The 14,131-nt window shown below is 45.4% G+C and overlaps 1 protein-coding gene across 1 annotated transcript in view; it reads left to right on the forward strand.

Moving 5' to 3' along the window:
- The window catches only part of Dicer1 (dicer 1, ribonuclease III), a 46,536-nt gene extending 41,286 nt beyond the window's left edge, over nt 1-5,250 (forward strand). The window contains 3 exon segments of the mRNA XM_055592828.1: nt 531-693; nt 793-868; nt 1,186-5,250. Coding sequence (XP_055448803.1) covers nt 531-693; nt 793-868; nt 1,186-1,351 — 405 coding nt within the window. The 3' untranslated portion in view covers nt 1,352-5,250.
- The last annotated feature ends 8,881 nt before the right edge of the window (nt 5,251-14,131 follow it).

Raw genomic sequence — 14,131 nt, forward strand, 5'->3', positions numbered from 1 at the left:
TGCAGGTAGTGAGTTATTGCCAGGGATAGGATTGTTGCATTAAAAAATTCTGGGCTATACATACATATGGTTCTATTCCATGGAGCCGAGTATCATCCTAAGTATATGTTCATGTTTCAGTGACAGGGAGCATGGAGGGAAAGGGCTTCAGAAAGGATTTCTCTGCCCAAAAAGCGCCAGTCTCTAGCCTCGTCCCCATACTGCAGCTCTTGCTTAGTGCTGAGGGAAGTCTGTTCCAAGAAAGGTGGTTTTTGGTTACAGGTGACTTTGACAACATTTCACTTCTAATTCTATGTTGTTACACTTAAGTTCTGTTCTAACTTACAAGTACTCTTTCCCTTTGCTGGGCATCAGTTACTTGTAACTTTTTGTTTTTGGTAAGGGGGCTTTGGAATACCCACTGCCATGAGGCAGGCATGCCATGGGTATTGATTACTCTTGTTGAATAATAAAAGGCAGCTAAGAGAAGCTAGTCTGTGGATAGCCTTTGAAAGTGCCCTTTTTTCTGACAAGTCACTTCTCTTCAATAGCTTAGGAGATCCGAGGAGGATGAGGAGAAAGAAGAGGATATCGAAGTCCCCAAGGCCATGGGCGACATTTTTGAGTCTCTCGCTGGTGCCATTTATATGGACAGTGGCATGTCTCTGGAGGTGGTCTGGCAGGTGTACTATCCAATGATGCGGCCGCTAATAGGTACAGTGCTGGCTTTTCCCCTTGGTGTATGTGAGAACAGTATTTAAAATGCTTCTAGGGTCTTTAGTCACATTATATACTCTTTCATTTGAATTATAGAAAAGTTTTCTGCAAATGTGCCCCGTTCTCCAGTGAGAGAATTGCTCGAGATGGAACCAGAAACCGCCAAGTTTAGGTAAGCAGGGAATGTATATGAAAAACTAATGTAACTACAAATGAGTTCTCAGGAAACCATAACCACTGACTCTGAGAGCGTCTGCACGGACATGCCATGACCCAGTTTCCATTTTTGGTCTGATTGACCATTCTTTGCTGTTTTTATAAAGTGACACTGAATGAAAGAGGAAAGAGCTGCCTGTGTTGACAGTGTGTATAAAGCCTAGTGCAGGGTCAGCTCATAGAAGGGACTCAGCCTGAGAGGGCCAGTGGTGCTGACTGACAGTAATAACAAATGCCTCTAACTTCTAATTCAAACTGTCTGGGTTTTTGCAGCCCAGCGGAGAGAACTTACGATGGGAAGGTGAGAGTCACCGTGGAAGTGGTGGGAAAGGGGAAATTTAAAGGTGTCGGCCGGAGCTACAGGATTGCAAAGTCGGCTGCAGCAAGAAGGGCACTGCGCAGCCTCAAAGCCAACCAGCCTCAGGTTCCTAACAGCTGAAGCTTCCAGACGCTCGGGCGGCAAGGCAATGGACCCGAACCACAGGAACACGCCACAAGGGATGACTCACATTGACAGAGCAGAAAAATTGAAGGCAGAATTTAAAGTTTGATAATGAGATAGATAACAGAATAAAACATTTAATATGTGTATAAACTTTTTGGAACTAATTGTAGTTTTAGTTTTTTGCGCAAACACAATCTTGTCTTCTTTCCTCACTTCTGCTTTGTTTAAACCACAAGAGTGCTTTAATGCCAGCATTTAGCAAGTTTTTGAAATCATTTTGACAGGTTTTTTTTGTTGTTGTTGCTTTGGTTTGGTTTTCGTGCTTAATTTGTGGACTTTGCTTGGTGTTCAGAGGCCATAGAGCATAACCCTCTGACAGCCCCCAGAGCTGGTAAAGTTTTGAGCTCGCATCCTCCACACCAGCGCCTGTTCTGCAACAGCTGTCAAGCCCGACAGAATGAAGTCTGACACAAGCACCACTGCTTGGGGGGAGGGGGCCAGGGCGGATGCCACTCACTGTTGCGCTTTGTCATAAGGGACAGATTTTTGAGTCAGTGTTGGCTGTTGAGTCACGGCCAGGTTTTTTGATGCCTCATAGTGCTGCATAGAGGGTTCTTGCCTTAAAAATAGACTTGATAATTTTCTTTCTGGTCTTTTGGGAACAGATTATCTCACCTTCCCTTTATCTTATGCATTGGATGAGATGGGGTGACAGCTCACCAGGGCATTTGTAACGGAACGATTGCAGCCAGGACTTCTGTCACACCTGTAGTGAAGACAGTCTAAAAGCCAGAGTGAGTAGTGTGGATCTTTAAAACATCATTAATAGATAGACTATATGGCTAGATGCCCAATTTTCCTCAGAACTTTCTGCCAGGTGGGCCTGGTGGTAGAAATGCTTGCCCAGCCGGCTGTTCTCACAAAATGACGCTGCGATGCAGTACACCTAGAGATGCTATAGGTTTGTGCTGGAGCTGAGGCTCATCTGCGGCAGTGGAGAGGGCGCCTTTTCCTCCTCCTGTCCATGTCCCGAGTTGACAGAGCGCCAAAGCTGTGCTGTCAGTACCATGACATCAGCGTTGAGGCGGAGTCTGCTGGTACTGACACAGCTGGGTGGAAGTCAATAATTTAGATAAACTAGGTCACTAGTTCCATCTCAGAATAAATGAAACTAGAGCTGTTCAGGCATTTGCTGCAGGTTCTTGTTAGACTCATAGGCACTCTTCACTCACACACCTCGGTTTCCCTCCTTTTGCCTGCATTTTCCCAGTTGGTGCTATGTTTATGTATCATGCTTGAAGTTTAATTTTTTGCACTGTGACTATAATACCTCTTAATTTACATTTTAAAAATGCTATATGGGTTGGTCATGCCCTCCCACCGACATACAGTAGAGGTTTGCTGCAATTTGCCCTGTTATGCTTGAACTTTCAGCAAGCTGAGCCAGGGTGGCTCCTCCTTCCCACACATCCTTCTGAGGCTGATGCTTTGTGTAATGCTGCACTTAGGTGTAAATCACCATTGGTCTCACTGTGTACCATCCACATGCAGGAGACGCCCATATGTGTGAATGCACAGAAGCTGTCAGCCCTGCTCTCTAAGGAACCCCAAGCAAAGGGGATATGAACTTCCCCAGGATTATTTGTTGGCACTCATTTTAAACTTAAGTTGGGATCTAAATTATTAAGTGATTTTTTTTTTTTTTTTTTTTTGGTGAAATTAATTTGGGTGACTCATTTTAAATATTTAATTCTAGTTTGAGATTGTAGTTGTCTATTTGATTTAAAACACCCCATTCCCCTTTGCACACACAAACCTTAATGCAAGACATAGCAAGTTCAAACCAGGTGATCTTTTGAATGTTGTAGCTGTAACTTGTACAGTCAGACAGTAAGGTAGAGTGGGATTTGGGGAGGTGGAGTTTGTTGTCCTATCACAGTCCCTTGGTAATTTATAAACTACCTGATTCTCTGCATTGTGACTGCACTTACGTCGTGGGATGCTTGCACATCCTGGCACCGAAATCAGATTGTTTCACAGTTTGGTTCCTGGTGGGAGAAAAATGCCTCAATATATTTTGTAACCATAAGGAGAGTATTTTTTTGTTAATATTAAAAAGTTCGGAGTTGGAAATGATTAGATCATCCATTCTCAGGGCTCAAATTTTCTGCCATTACTCAATATTTTATCAACAGTAAACTTGGACTGTTTTCTTTTTCTTTTTTCTTGTTGGATAAAAAAGTACCTGATAATTAATTTGACTCACAATTTAAAGCATTCTGCGATTCACCCAGAGACCAAGTTGAAAAAATGTATGAGTTAGACAGATGCGCTAGTCAGGAATGCTTTTGTGTTGGGGACTTCCTCCTCCAGGCTCTGCATTCCAGAGAAAAGTTGCTCTGTCCCCTCAATTAATGACTTTGTGTGCCTCCTCTGCCACTGTAGCAGGAGGAGGATAGGATAGCCAGCGCCTGAGACGGGGAAGCCTGTCTGGGGCAGCATGGGAGCTCGTCAGGCCCTGCAGTGTTGGGGCGTCCTCCATTCTGTTCTGCAGCACAGGCAAGAGCAGTGTCCAGCACATGCCTCCTGGCTTCCAGGGACTCCTGCTTAACCCAGGGGAGGAGATGTGCTTGCACCTTGCTGATTTGAGAGCATGCTGTAATGCCTACAGCATGTCGTACAATTGCACAACTTAAATATTATTTTGTCTGTGGCATTTTTTCTCTCTGTAAAGTGAAAGCATGACAGAAATTTGTTGACTGAACACTTAATTATGCTTTTAAAATGTTTTGGTTACATTTCTTTTTTTTTCCACTTATATTATGTCAAATGATTTAATTTAGAATGACCTCTTATCTAACACCCCTTAAAAATACTTAAAATACTGATGTTTTAAAGATCCTTACAAATACTGATGTTTTTGTTTCCTTGGCAGTACCCCACCCTCAGAAAGATGTAGACACGCTGTCTAGTTAGCAGACTTGAGGCCAGCTTGGTTCTCCCATTCCGTTCCTGTGTAGTCACTCACCAGCAGCCTCCAGACAGTGGCTGCAGAGTGCAGAGAACAGTCAAAAACCCACCCGGTTTGCTCTTAGGGTGTGTTGGTTTGAAAATGTCCCTTGCTCGGTGAAGGCACCTGATCCTTCTGCACAAACTTGTACTAGCAAACCGTTGCCTTGGCTCCTTCACTTCAGACCCCGAGTTAAGCCTCCGTTCTCCTCCTTAGCCAACGTTGTGTCTGCAGCGCCACTCAGGTTTTGCGTGTCTCCTCTGCACTTAACTTTACAACATTCAAGAACCTATAGTTTCCCACTTGCTGACTACTTTTCTGGAATTTAATTATTTCTCAATAAATTTTGTATTTTATATTGTACATGAGACATTTTAAAGATATGTTTAAGACCAAGAACAGTTAAAATGATTGTAAAAGTTGTATGTCTGGCATGGAGACCGTGTGCTGTCCACTAGCAGGGAAAATGATCACCTCACACTAACTTGTGTATATTATTTTAATCATTATTATTTTCCTTGTCTGTTTTTCTTTGGAGAACAACCACAGACAGTTTAAATGTCATAGATGCCCCCAGGATTGGCCTGGGCTGCTGATTCCATAGCAAAGGTGCAGAGGGGAATGGGAAGGACAAGTCTGCCTTTTCTTCTGTAAATAAAGGGAAATGACTAACGCAGTCAGACTGATAGTTCCAATGACAATAAACTAAGGCCATCACATGCTGCAGCTTTTTAAAGAAACATAGTTTGTGCACACAGCTACCATACTGCAGATCTGCAGTCAGCACCTTATGGATCACAGTTACCTTTAGTTGGTTTTTTGTTTTCTTTTGTTTTTGTTTTTCTTTTTAATAATTGTAGCCAATAAAGTTATGGTCTGTCCACTTTGTGTCTTTTTATCTTTTCTTTTTTGTTTTAATGTTTTTATTTAATGCAGTGTGAACAGTTAAGCTGTGGTAGCCTGAAGTGGTCTTCAGAGGTTTTCATTCCATAGAGAAGCTCATGAGTTGCATATTTTAATAAGACTGTGTTTAAGTTCTGCTTCATGTTCTCCTAAGAAATGCCACACTAACCGTTGTCTTTCTAAGGCCTGTGTAATAGTGGTGTGTGCTTTGCTGAAGTCCCACCGTCCAGCTTGATGTGTTCCAACTCCTGGAGTGTCTGTGTGTTTCTGATGTGTTCCTTATTGAATTAGTTTATTTTGAAGCAAAGTGGACAGAATGTTCACTTCCAGATTCTTAGGACACATTTCCAGCATTATTGTTAAATGTTAAGCTTTTAACATTTCCAAATGTCAGTAACATGAAGAGGGCTCACGGGCTGTGAGGAGATGGTAAGTGGGTAAAATGTAGTTTCTTTTCTGGTTTCTTAAAACATTTTACCAGCTAAGATCAGCATGTCTTTACCTCTTTCACATGGCAACATTCTGAGGACACACACGTTGCTTTTTAATAAAACCAGCAGATTTGAGAATATTCTGCCAGGGTTGCCTGCTTATTTTTGTTTCCCTGTAATTCCTAAAGTCTACTCAATCAGTAATCACATATGTGAACATCTAGCCTCCTCCCACCTGTTGGGGTTCTGAATTCTCAAGTCTAGAGAGTACCGAGAGTCAACGCCTACCATTAGTACCAAGTCTGACAAGCTGAGGAGCCTCTGCCTCACTGGCGTGTGCTTCCCTTGGCTGCTTCGCCTGCAGGGAACCCTGTAACGGTTGCTACGTGATCCATGGGCAAGGCCCTGAGCTGTTCAGGCTTCTAGCAGTCCTGTGGTGGAGCCTTCATTGGCCTCAAGGGCTCGTGGGCCTGTGATGAGTAGGATGTAGAAGAGGACTAGGCATCAGGCCTGTGCTAAAGTCCACATTTATACTCTGTCCCCTGACAGAATTGTGAGAAAAGCAGCTCCAGGAGAGTGGGGTGTGAGCAGGTTGGGTTAGTTCAGATGGCCTGGCTTCTGCACTGGGTGACCAGCTAGCTTCCCTGGACTTAGAGTAAAGAAGGGGTCCTGTGAGACACCAGGCTTGATTTGTCCCTAAGCCCTTCTCGGATGCCGGTTATTAGTACAGTATGCACACACACTGTGGGCTGATAAAGCAGTGAGCTTGAGATTGAGGTAAGTGTTGGCTGGGTCCAACTGAATTTCCTGAAACTGAGCAAAGTAACTGTCAAGGATTCTAACAGAGCTAACACACGCAGAATGGACGCAGGTTGGTTGGCAGGTGGGAGAGGAGTGAGAAGGGGAGGGATAGTGGTTCTTTCCACTTAGAGAGTGAGCAACATGCTTCGGGTGCGAAGTGCAGACTATATGCATGGTAACACAGCTGTGCACGTGCACCTGATAGCAGAAGTGGGCATGGCCCATGATGCTATTCTTGCCCTATAGTGTGAACTGCATGTATTCTGGTCGGGGTAACTCGGGTTCTCTTGGCAGAAGTTGGGGTGGTGGTGTTTGGCACACAAACACAATCTAGCTAGGAAATCACTAGCTGGTGAAGTGGGGGCTATTCACATCTCCAAATGTTCTCTGGCATTTCTGAGAAAGTCATTTCAGTGAGCTGCCCACGCTCGACATGCCCTGTCTGGCTGGGTTCTGAAGACTGGCTTGCCCACATCCTCACTTCCCTTGGTGAACTGAGTAAATCTGCCCTGTGGAATGGAGATGAGTGGATCCTAGAGATATCGACAGATGCAGCATGGCAACATAAATTTAAAATGTGCCACTATGTTAACGACATTTGGGCAGTCGTGGGCGAAATGAATTAGAGTGTTCTTTGCAGGACTTCTGAGTGCACTGAGTCTCAGAGGGGGCTGCGTGTCTTGAATCGCTTTGACCACAGACACCTTCACAGTTGCACTCGATGACATCCTGAGCAATGTCTTCAGGACATGTCCAGGCAACCACAGCTCTGAAGGAGTTTCGGACCCCAGCCTGATACTGTCATGCCAGAAAGTGCCTAGCTGCCCTGCGATTGCAGAATTGCAACAGAAGGACAATTCTGATGCAGTGAGCCATCATGAAGCAGAAGGTCTACTCACTAAGTCTCATAGAAAAACCAGTCTCCCTGCATCTACATATTGGCCCCGAATAGTCACAGAGAAGAATGTACTCATAACCCGTGAAGGTCGTCTCCCTTGGAGGAACTACACCTGACCCAGCTCAGAATGAGGAATGCTATCTTCCCATCAGGTCCCACTCTGCAGCCTTCAGGAGCCCCATCTATGTATTGCCGGTGTAACTGAGATGTCCCAGCTCAGCTTCATAGACACCCTCAGCTCTGGGTCAGCTGGGGCCGCTGCACTGGGCCAGCATCAATGTCCCACTAGCACCGTCTCATCATGCATCTGCCCTCTGGAGTACAGAGAACATACTATCCACTCCATGGTCCAGGCTTTGAACTGTGTGCAGCTGAAATGCAGTGCTATCCTGGTTGCTAGATGGTCTCCATTACCTCTGTGTGAAGGGTTCCTGGGAAGATGCATCATAGGGGAACCAGGACAACCATTGGAGAGAAGGGCAGGACAATTCCCCACTTCCTAGCGTTTTGTTTTCTAACAGTATTTTTGCCAAGAGAAGTGAGAACTGGGCCCTTCTGAGTATCAGTGTGTCGCAGGCTTAGGGGAAGAGTAGGGCCTTGTGACTGGTTGGACACCAGACACAGAATTGAGCTGGTGGAGAATTGTCTCAAAACTCTCAATCCTCTTATGGCTTGGATCTAGACAGATGATACTTTGTCTGGTAGCTGATATTTCTCTTCTTTGGCTGCTAAGCAGCTCACTTCACCTCTTCAAAGTTCTGGAGACACAGCAGTCAGTAACATGATGCTCCTGACCTGGTCATAGGCAGTTACATCCCGTGGGAAAAACAAGCTATTGCCAGCCAAATCAATAGATATGGCCATATGGGAACAAGGCAGTTTTATGGGTAATCACATCTCATTTTCCTGTTGTCCCCATTCCTGCCTCCACCCTGCCCTGGAGCAGCACCTGGTCTGTTGTGCTGTTGCTGTGGAGTCTTTGGGGAGTGGATCTGGGCAGCAGACAAGCACAGAGGCTTCTGTTGACCTCAGCTGTACTGAAGCAGCTACTGGGCTGTCAGGAGCTGGCTGCCCTGGGTGAATGGAGCAGTGCTGAGGCAGACTGCATCCATCAGGCTCTGCTTCGAACTTCATGCTTGCTTTTGCTGGTCTGTCCCTGTGGGGGCATGTGTGACGTGGGTACATTCCAAGCCTGTGCCTGCTCTGCACAGCTTGTGGTGACAGCAGGCCTGGCACTCCATGCTTCAAAGCGATTGGGCTCTCAGCTTTCTGTTCTGCCTCAAGCCGTAGAAGCAACTGGCTTCACAGGAAAGAGTTTGAACTTTCTGGGTTTTGTTGTTGGTTGTTGCAGTGTCTTCCTGGTTTTTGTTGTGCTTTGTTTGAGAGCTGTAAGGTCAGTTTGGATTCTGCTTGGTGGTTGGATTTGTGTGGGAGTGTGCTTTTGTGTGCATGAGCATGTGTGTGGAGGCCAGAGGGAAGGCTTAGGTGTCATTCTTCAGGCACTGTCTACCTATTTTGGGATAAGGTCTCTCACAGGCCTGGCTAAGTAGCATAGTCTTGCCGGCTACACTAGTGCAGTCTGATCTCCTAAGTGTGTAGTCTGGTGGGCAAAACCCTGCCTCCACCTCCACAGCCCTGGAATCGTAAGCATTTTTGCATGGGTGCTTGGGGCTTCAGCTCAGGTCCCGAAGTCGCCTGGCGAGCACTTTACTGACAGCCTTCTCCACAGCCCTTGGTGGTTAGTTTTTACAATTATATTCACCTATTCTGGTACGAAGGGCTGAGTCAGTCTCTCCAAATGAGCCAGAATGCCAGTTAGTGGTCTCGGTTATAAATAGAAGATGGAGACTTTCCAGAACTGGGACCACTTGTTGACAAAAGCTGTGCTAACAGTCAGCCAGAATCTCTGGGTATCCAGAATATCTGAGGCCCACACATGTCCTAGGACACCCTAACTTTAACCCTCTAGGGATCCAGGGAGGGCTAGTCAGTGTGGAACATGGAGGTCATGCCTGGGGGAGCCATGCTCTGATCCTTGTCAGTCCTGGATCTCTGAGGGTTCTGTCTCCTGTGTGTCTGGTCGAGCTGGTCCAGTAGGCACATTTACAGTGGATAAGGACTGACCATGGTACAATACCATAGATACAAATACCTAGAGCATAAAGGGCATAAGGTGTGTTAGTCGGTGTTTTAATGATGTGAAAAGGCTCCATGACCACAGCAACTCTTATAAAGGAAGGCATTTAATTGGGGCTGGCTTACAGTTTCAGAGGTTTAGTCTATTGTCATCATGGCAGGAAGCATGGCAACATGCAGGCAGACATGGTGCTGGAGAGAGGCTGAGAGTTCTACATCTGGATCCAAAAGCAGCAGAAAGAGAGAAACAGTGGGCCTGGCTTGAGCATTTGAAATCCCAAAGCCTACGTAGCCCCAATGACACACTTCTTCCAATAAGGCCACATCCACTCCAGCAAGGCCACACTTCTTAATCCCTGAGCCTATAGGGGCCATTTCTATTCAAACCACTACACAAGAAGTGAGGCATGCTACCCTTTGAGAGACAAATAAGTTCTTCACACAGAGGATTTCACACAGTAGTTAATGACACAGTGAATGACTGTGACTATGCTTATTATCATCTTCAAGCCTTTCCCTGCCATGATGGACTGTTACACTTGAACTGTGAGGCAGAATGAACCCTTTGCCTGTGAGCTACTTTTCTCAAAGTATTTTATCATAGCAAAAAGAACAGATATTAAGACAATGATTTTAGATGAAAGGCTGAGTGCATGCTGAAGATGCCAGCTCTGATAGAATAACAACCTAACTTTTTTTTTTTTTCCATGCAGGATTGGGGGTTAAATCTAGGGCCTTATGTATGATAGGCAAGGGCTCTGCCACTGAGTTGCAACACTAGCCCTCAACCCTAAATATTTTTGAAGAATAATTTATAGGTCCTTGATCACTAAAAATCTTCAAAGTTAATTTCCTCATTTCAACCCATCGTTGCAATTTCAGTGTGGACAGTTGCACATCCCCACAGTTCTGAAGATGGCCTTGTCTTTCTAGAAAGCTGTGTTTTCTTAGGAAAATATCTCTCTCTCTCTCTCTCTCTCTCTCTCTTGGTTCTGGCTTTCCCAGATTCAAGAGGGGGCCACCAGGCCAGTGGTTCCTAACACAATTGGCATCTCTGGGTGTGGAGCCTCAGCATCATCTGCCTTTAGGAGGCGTTCCCCTGAGGACCTCACAGTGTAGCCAACTGAGGGCAGCTCTGAGAAGATACTGACCTGAGTGGAGGTGAGTTGCTGTCCTGTCCCCACAGATATCTCAATTCAATCTGTTCTTCACATTGAGTCTCTGGATAGGACTGTTTAGAGACAGAGCTCAAACAGACACAACTGGGACACGAGCCTGTGAGGGCTACCCCTTGGTGCTCTGTGTCTTCTCCATGGTGCAGGTATCTGTCTTGTGTCCCCAGATGCTGTATGCTGGTCCACACCACTCCCTTTCCCAGGTAGCTTTGTCACACCCCAATGTAGCAGGAGGGCCTCCTAATGAGGGGTTTGAACACCTCACTATGAATTATGACAGGGAACCCGGCGAAGGGCAATAGGCATTTGAGACCCTCTGGGACCAAACGTGAGCTATTACCAAAATGAGACTCTACTTAATAGGGGATAAATCTTCATATTGTTAAGTTTAATATAGTTTGATGGTTATAAATCCAGAGAATCCACCTTAGGAATTCGCTGTGTTGCTTTTATGAAATATTTGGTCAGTTTTTTTTTTTTTTTTTTTTTTAGGTACAGCTTTTCTCATAAGGTGTTAATTTTTGTGGGCTTAACAAGAGAATTTTATACTGATGTCAGGCGTGCTGCCTGTTCAGAGTCTTTAAAAAGGAAAAGATATTTGTTTTAGAGAACACAGTGACAGCCAAATCAAGAAGTAGATTATTTATATAAATGTCTTTAAGAACAGGAAGCCTTAAAGCAATGTGATGTTTAGATTGCCTTATGAGGAGGGGGTCCATACATGGGGCTGAGAAATTGCTTTAATGTGCTTGTTGGTCAGGAAGCTGGGAGTCCATTATTCCACATGTGTCCATAACAGGACCCTGTGCTTAGTGGCTTAGGATACACATATGTTAGCTCACATTCTCTCTGTTCTGAAGTCCTAGCACAGTCTAGGTAGGGTCTTTCTAGAGTCTCCAAAGCTGTAGCCAAACTGCTGTAGTGAAGGGCTCACCCAGGCTCTGGCTTCGTTGGTGCCCCACAGCTGCTGGCAGCTCTCATTGTCTTGTAGGGGTAGGTGCTCAGCTGCTGGCTGCCCACAAAAACACTGCCCCAGAACTCCTTGACTCTCTTCTCAGGAAGGTCTGCATTGGCTTCTAAAAGGTCAGCTTCATCAGCCTACCTAGAACTAGCTCTATGAATTCAGTTCATCGAGGGGAAAGCCTCATTACTGATGACACAAAGCCTTTCATGTTTGCCATAGAGTGGCCCTGCTGCAACAATGGCAGCCATCGCCATCCTGGGCCCCACCCACACTCACAGGCAGAGTACCAGGTAAGGGTTGGCCATTGGTCTGCTGCACCATGGAGTGAAGCTGACCTCTGTGAGCATCACTTCTGAAGGGATCCTAGGTGCTAACTGTTCAGAAGAGGGTCAACACCAGCCCCAGTAAAATCTTAGGGTTAGAATAAGCACGCTGGGCAGGCAGGAGATACCAGGGTAAGAGAGTGCAATGTGAAAATTGTCACCAAGGCCCCTTTCTGTTTTGCCTCAAGGTAAACTGAACACAGTGAATGTAAACCTGCCCAGTGCCACGGCCAGTGCTCAGTTTTCAGGCAAGGAAGGTGGGGGTGGGGGACAGCAGAAAAATCCATCTTATGGGCAAGTTGTCTTTCCTGATCTTTATGCCTACTAGCAGCCATAACTATCATGTTTGGATTAGGAATGGACATAGTTCTCACATTCTTTACCACTCTTCCAAGATCAAAAAGCCACGATAGCCCATGGTCTCTGTGATAATTAGTTGTGTCAACTTGACTCAATCTACGATCACCCAGGAGAAAGACTTCCGAGGATGTTTTTGAGGGATTATCTTAATTACATTAACCAGTGTGGGAAGACTCACTCATTCTGGGTGGCACCATTCCCTAGGTATGGACTTCTGACCTATAAGACTGGAGAAAGTCAGCTGAGCGCCTGCCTGCATGCATTAATTAATTCATTGCTCTCTGCTTCTTGCCTACACATGAAGTTGACTGGTTTCTGCACGTTCCTATTGCTGTTACCCTCAGTGATGGACAGCAGCCTGGAACTGTAAGCTCAAATAAACCTTTTCTCCCGTAAGTTGCATTTGTCATGGTATTTTATTCCATCAACAGAAACTGAACCAAGACACATGTACCATACTAGTGCCCTTTGTGGGGCTCAGTGCTCCCCCCATCTACTCCCCTTATATTCTCCCAAATACCCTGTTGATTACCTTCTGTTTGCCCACTCACAGGCAAATAAGACAGGACTTTCTTTCTTTCTTGTTTAATGGATACTGTGGGTGAGTGAAAGTGGCTGGTCAAACCTTGTGCTGCAGCAGCCAAGGAGGACGCTGTACCGCTGTGGATTACAAAGGCAAGGAAGTGGGCGGTGGGGGGGGGGGGGGGGCAGGCAGAAAAATCCATCTTATGGGAAAGTGTTTTTAACGTCAGCAAACACGTTGCAATGCCATTAAGAACATTTTTGTTAAGGACACATTCAACTTGAGGTTTTTAATTTGTTTGAAGTATTTTGCTAAAACAGAATTATGCTGGAGTTTATATAAAAGCAGAAAAAGACATGAAAAGTTTTAACTTAAGCAGCAAAATATAGAGGCTAATCTTATTTAAAAGTAATATGTATGTCTTGATTGAATGCCCAGATACGCTCAACTGGGACTCTTTAGTGGGATCGGGTCTGAGCTGTTACACTGAGTTATACCAAGAAGGTTTCCCTGGGCTTATATTGCCAGACCTGAAATACTCTTGTGGCTGCATTTAATAACGAATTGAAAGTCTTGAGTAAGGGGATATGATTTTTTATGACAGAAGGAATGCAAATAACTCTTAGTCTCATTGCCTTGACCGGGTTTGGTTTGATTTGACGGAGTTTAATAATGACTTGTAACCTGTGATGACAATATGCAGGCCCGCACCACGTCATTTAAGTCATTTATTCTGCATGCTGTAAAAACAAAGAGATGGCAAATAAATACCCGGGACGTTCATTGTTTGTCAGAGGGCCCAAGCCAAGAGTTTTCAGTGACCTTTTAAAATATGGTCCCAGGCTAGTACTAAAATGTCTGTCACTCAACGCACACACTTGCGCGCTGTGGCCTTTTAACCCACGCAGCTTGTGTTTTTCTCTTTCAAACAGCCGTATGAATTTCCAATCAGCTGCAACGACTTGGGTTTTTGCATGGGAGGATTACTGTAAATTGCAGACTGACAATTACAATACGCAGGGCACTGGCGAGTTATTAATGGGCTCGCCTACCGATGGCCTCTCAACGCACCCTCAGACCTGCCGAGCTGTGTTCTAATTGGATCCAGGGGTGCAGGCCCCTGTGGAGGGGATGAGGCGGCGGGGAGCAGGACTCTGAGACCCCCACCCCCTCCCAAGCAAAGGAAGATATCAATTGATCACAGGGCTCCTGCCTGCCATGGCTCTTATTCACTCCCTCTGTAATGACTT

This window comes from Psammomys obesus, unplaced genomic scaffold (assembly GCF_907164565.1).
Source record: "Psammomys obesus unplaced genomic scaffold, mPsaObe1.curated_primary_1811, whole genome shotgun sequence".
NCBI classification, from domain to species: Eukaryota; Metazoa; Chordata; class Mammalia; order Rodentia; family Muridae; genus Psammomys; species Psammomys obesus.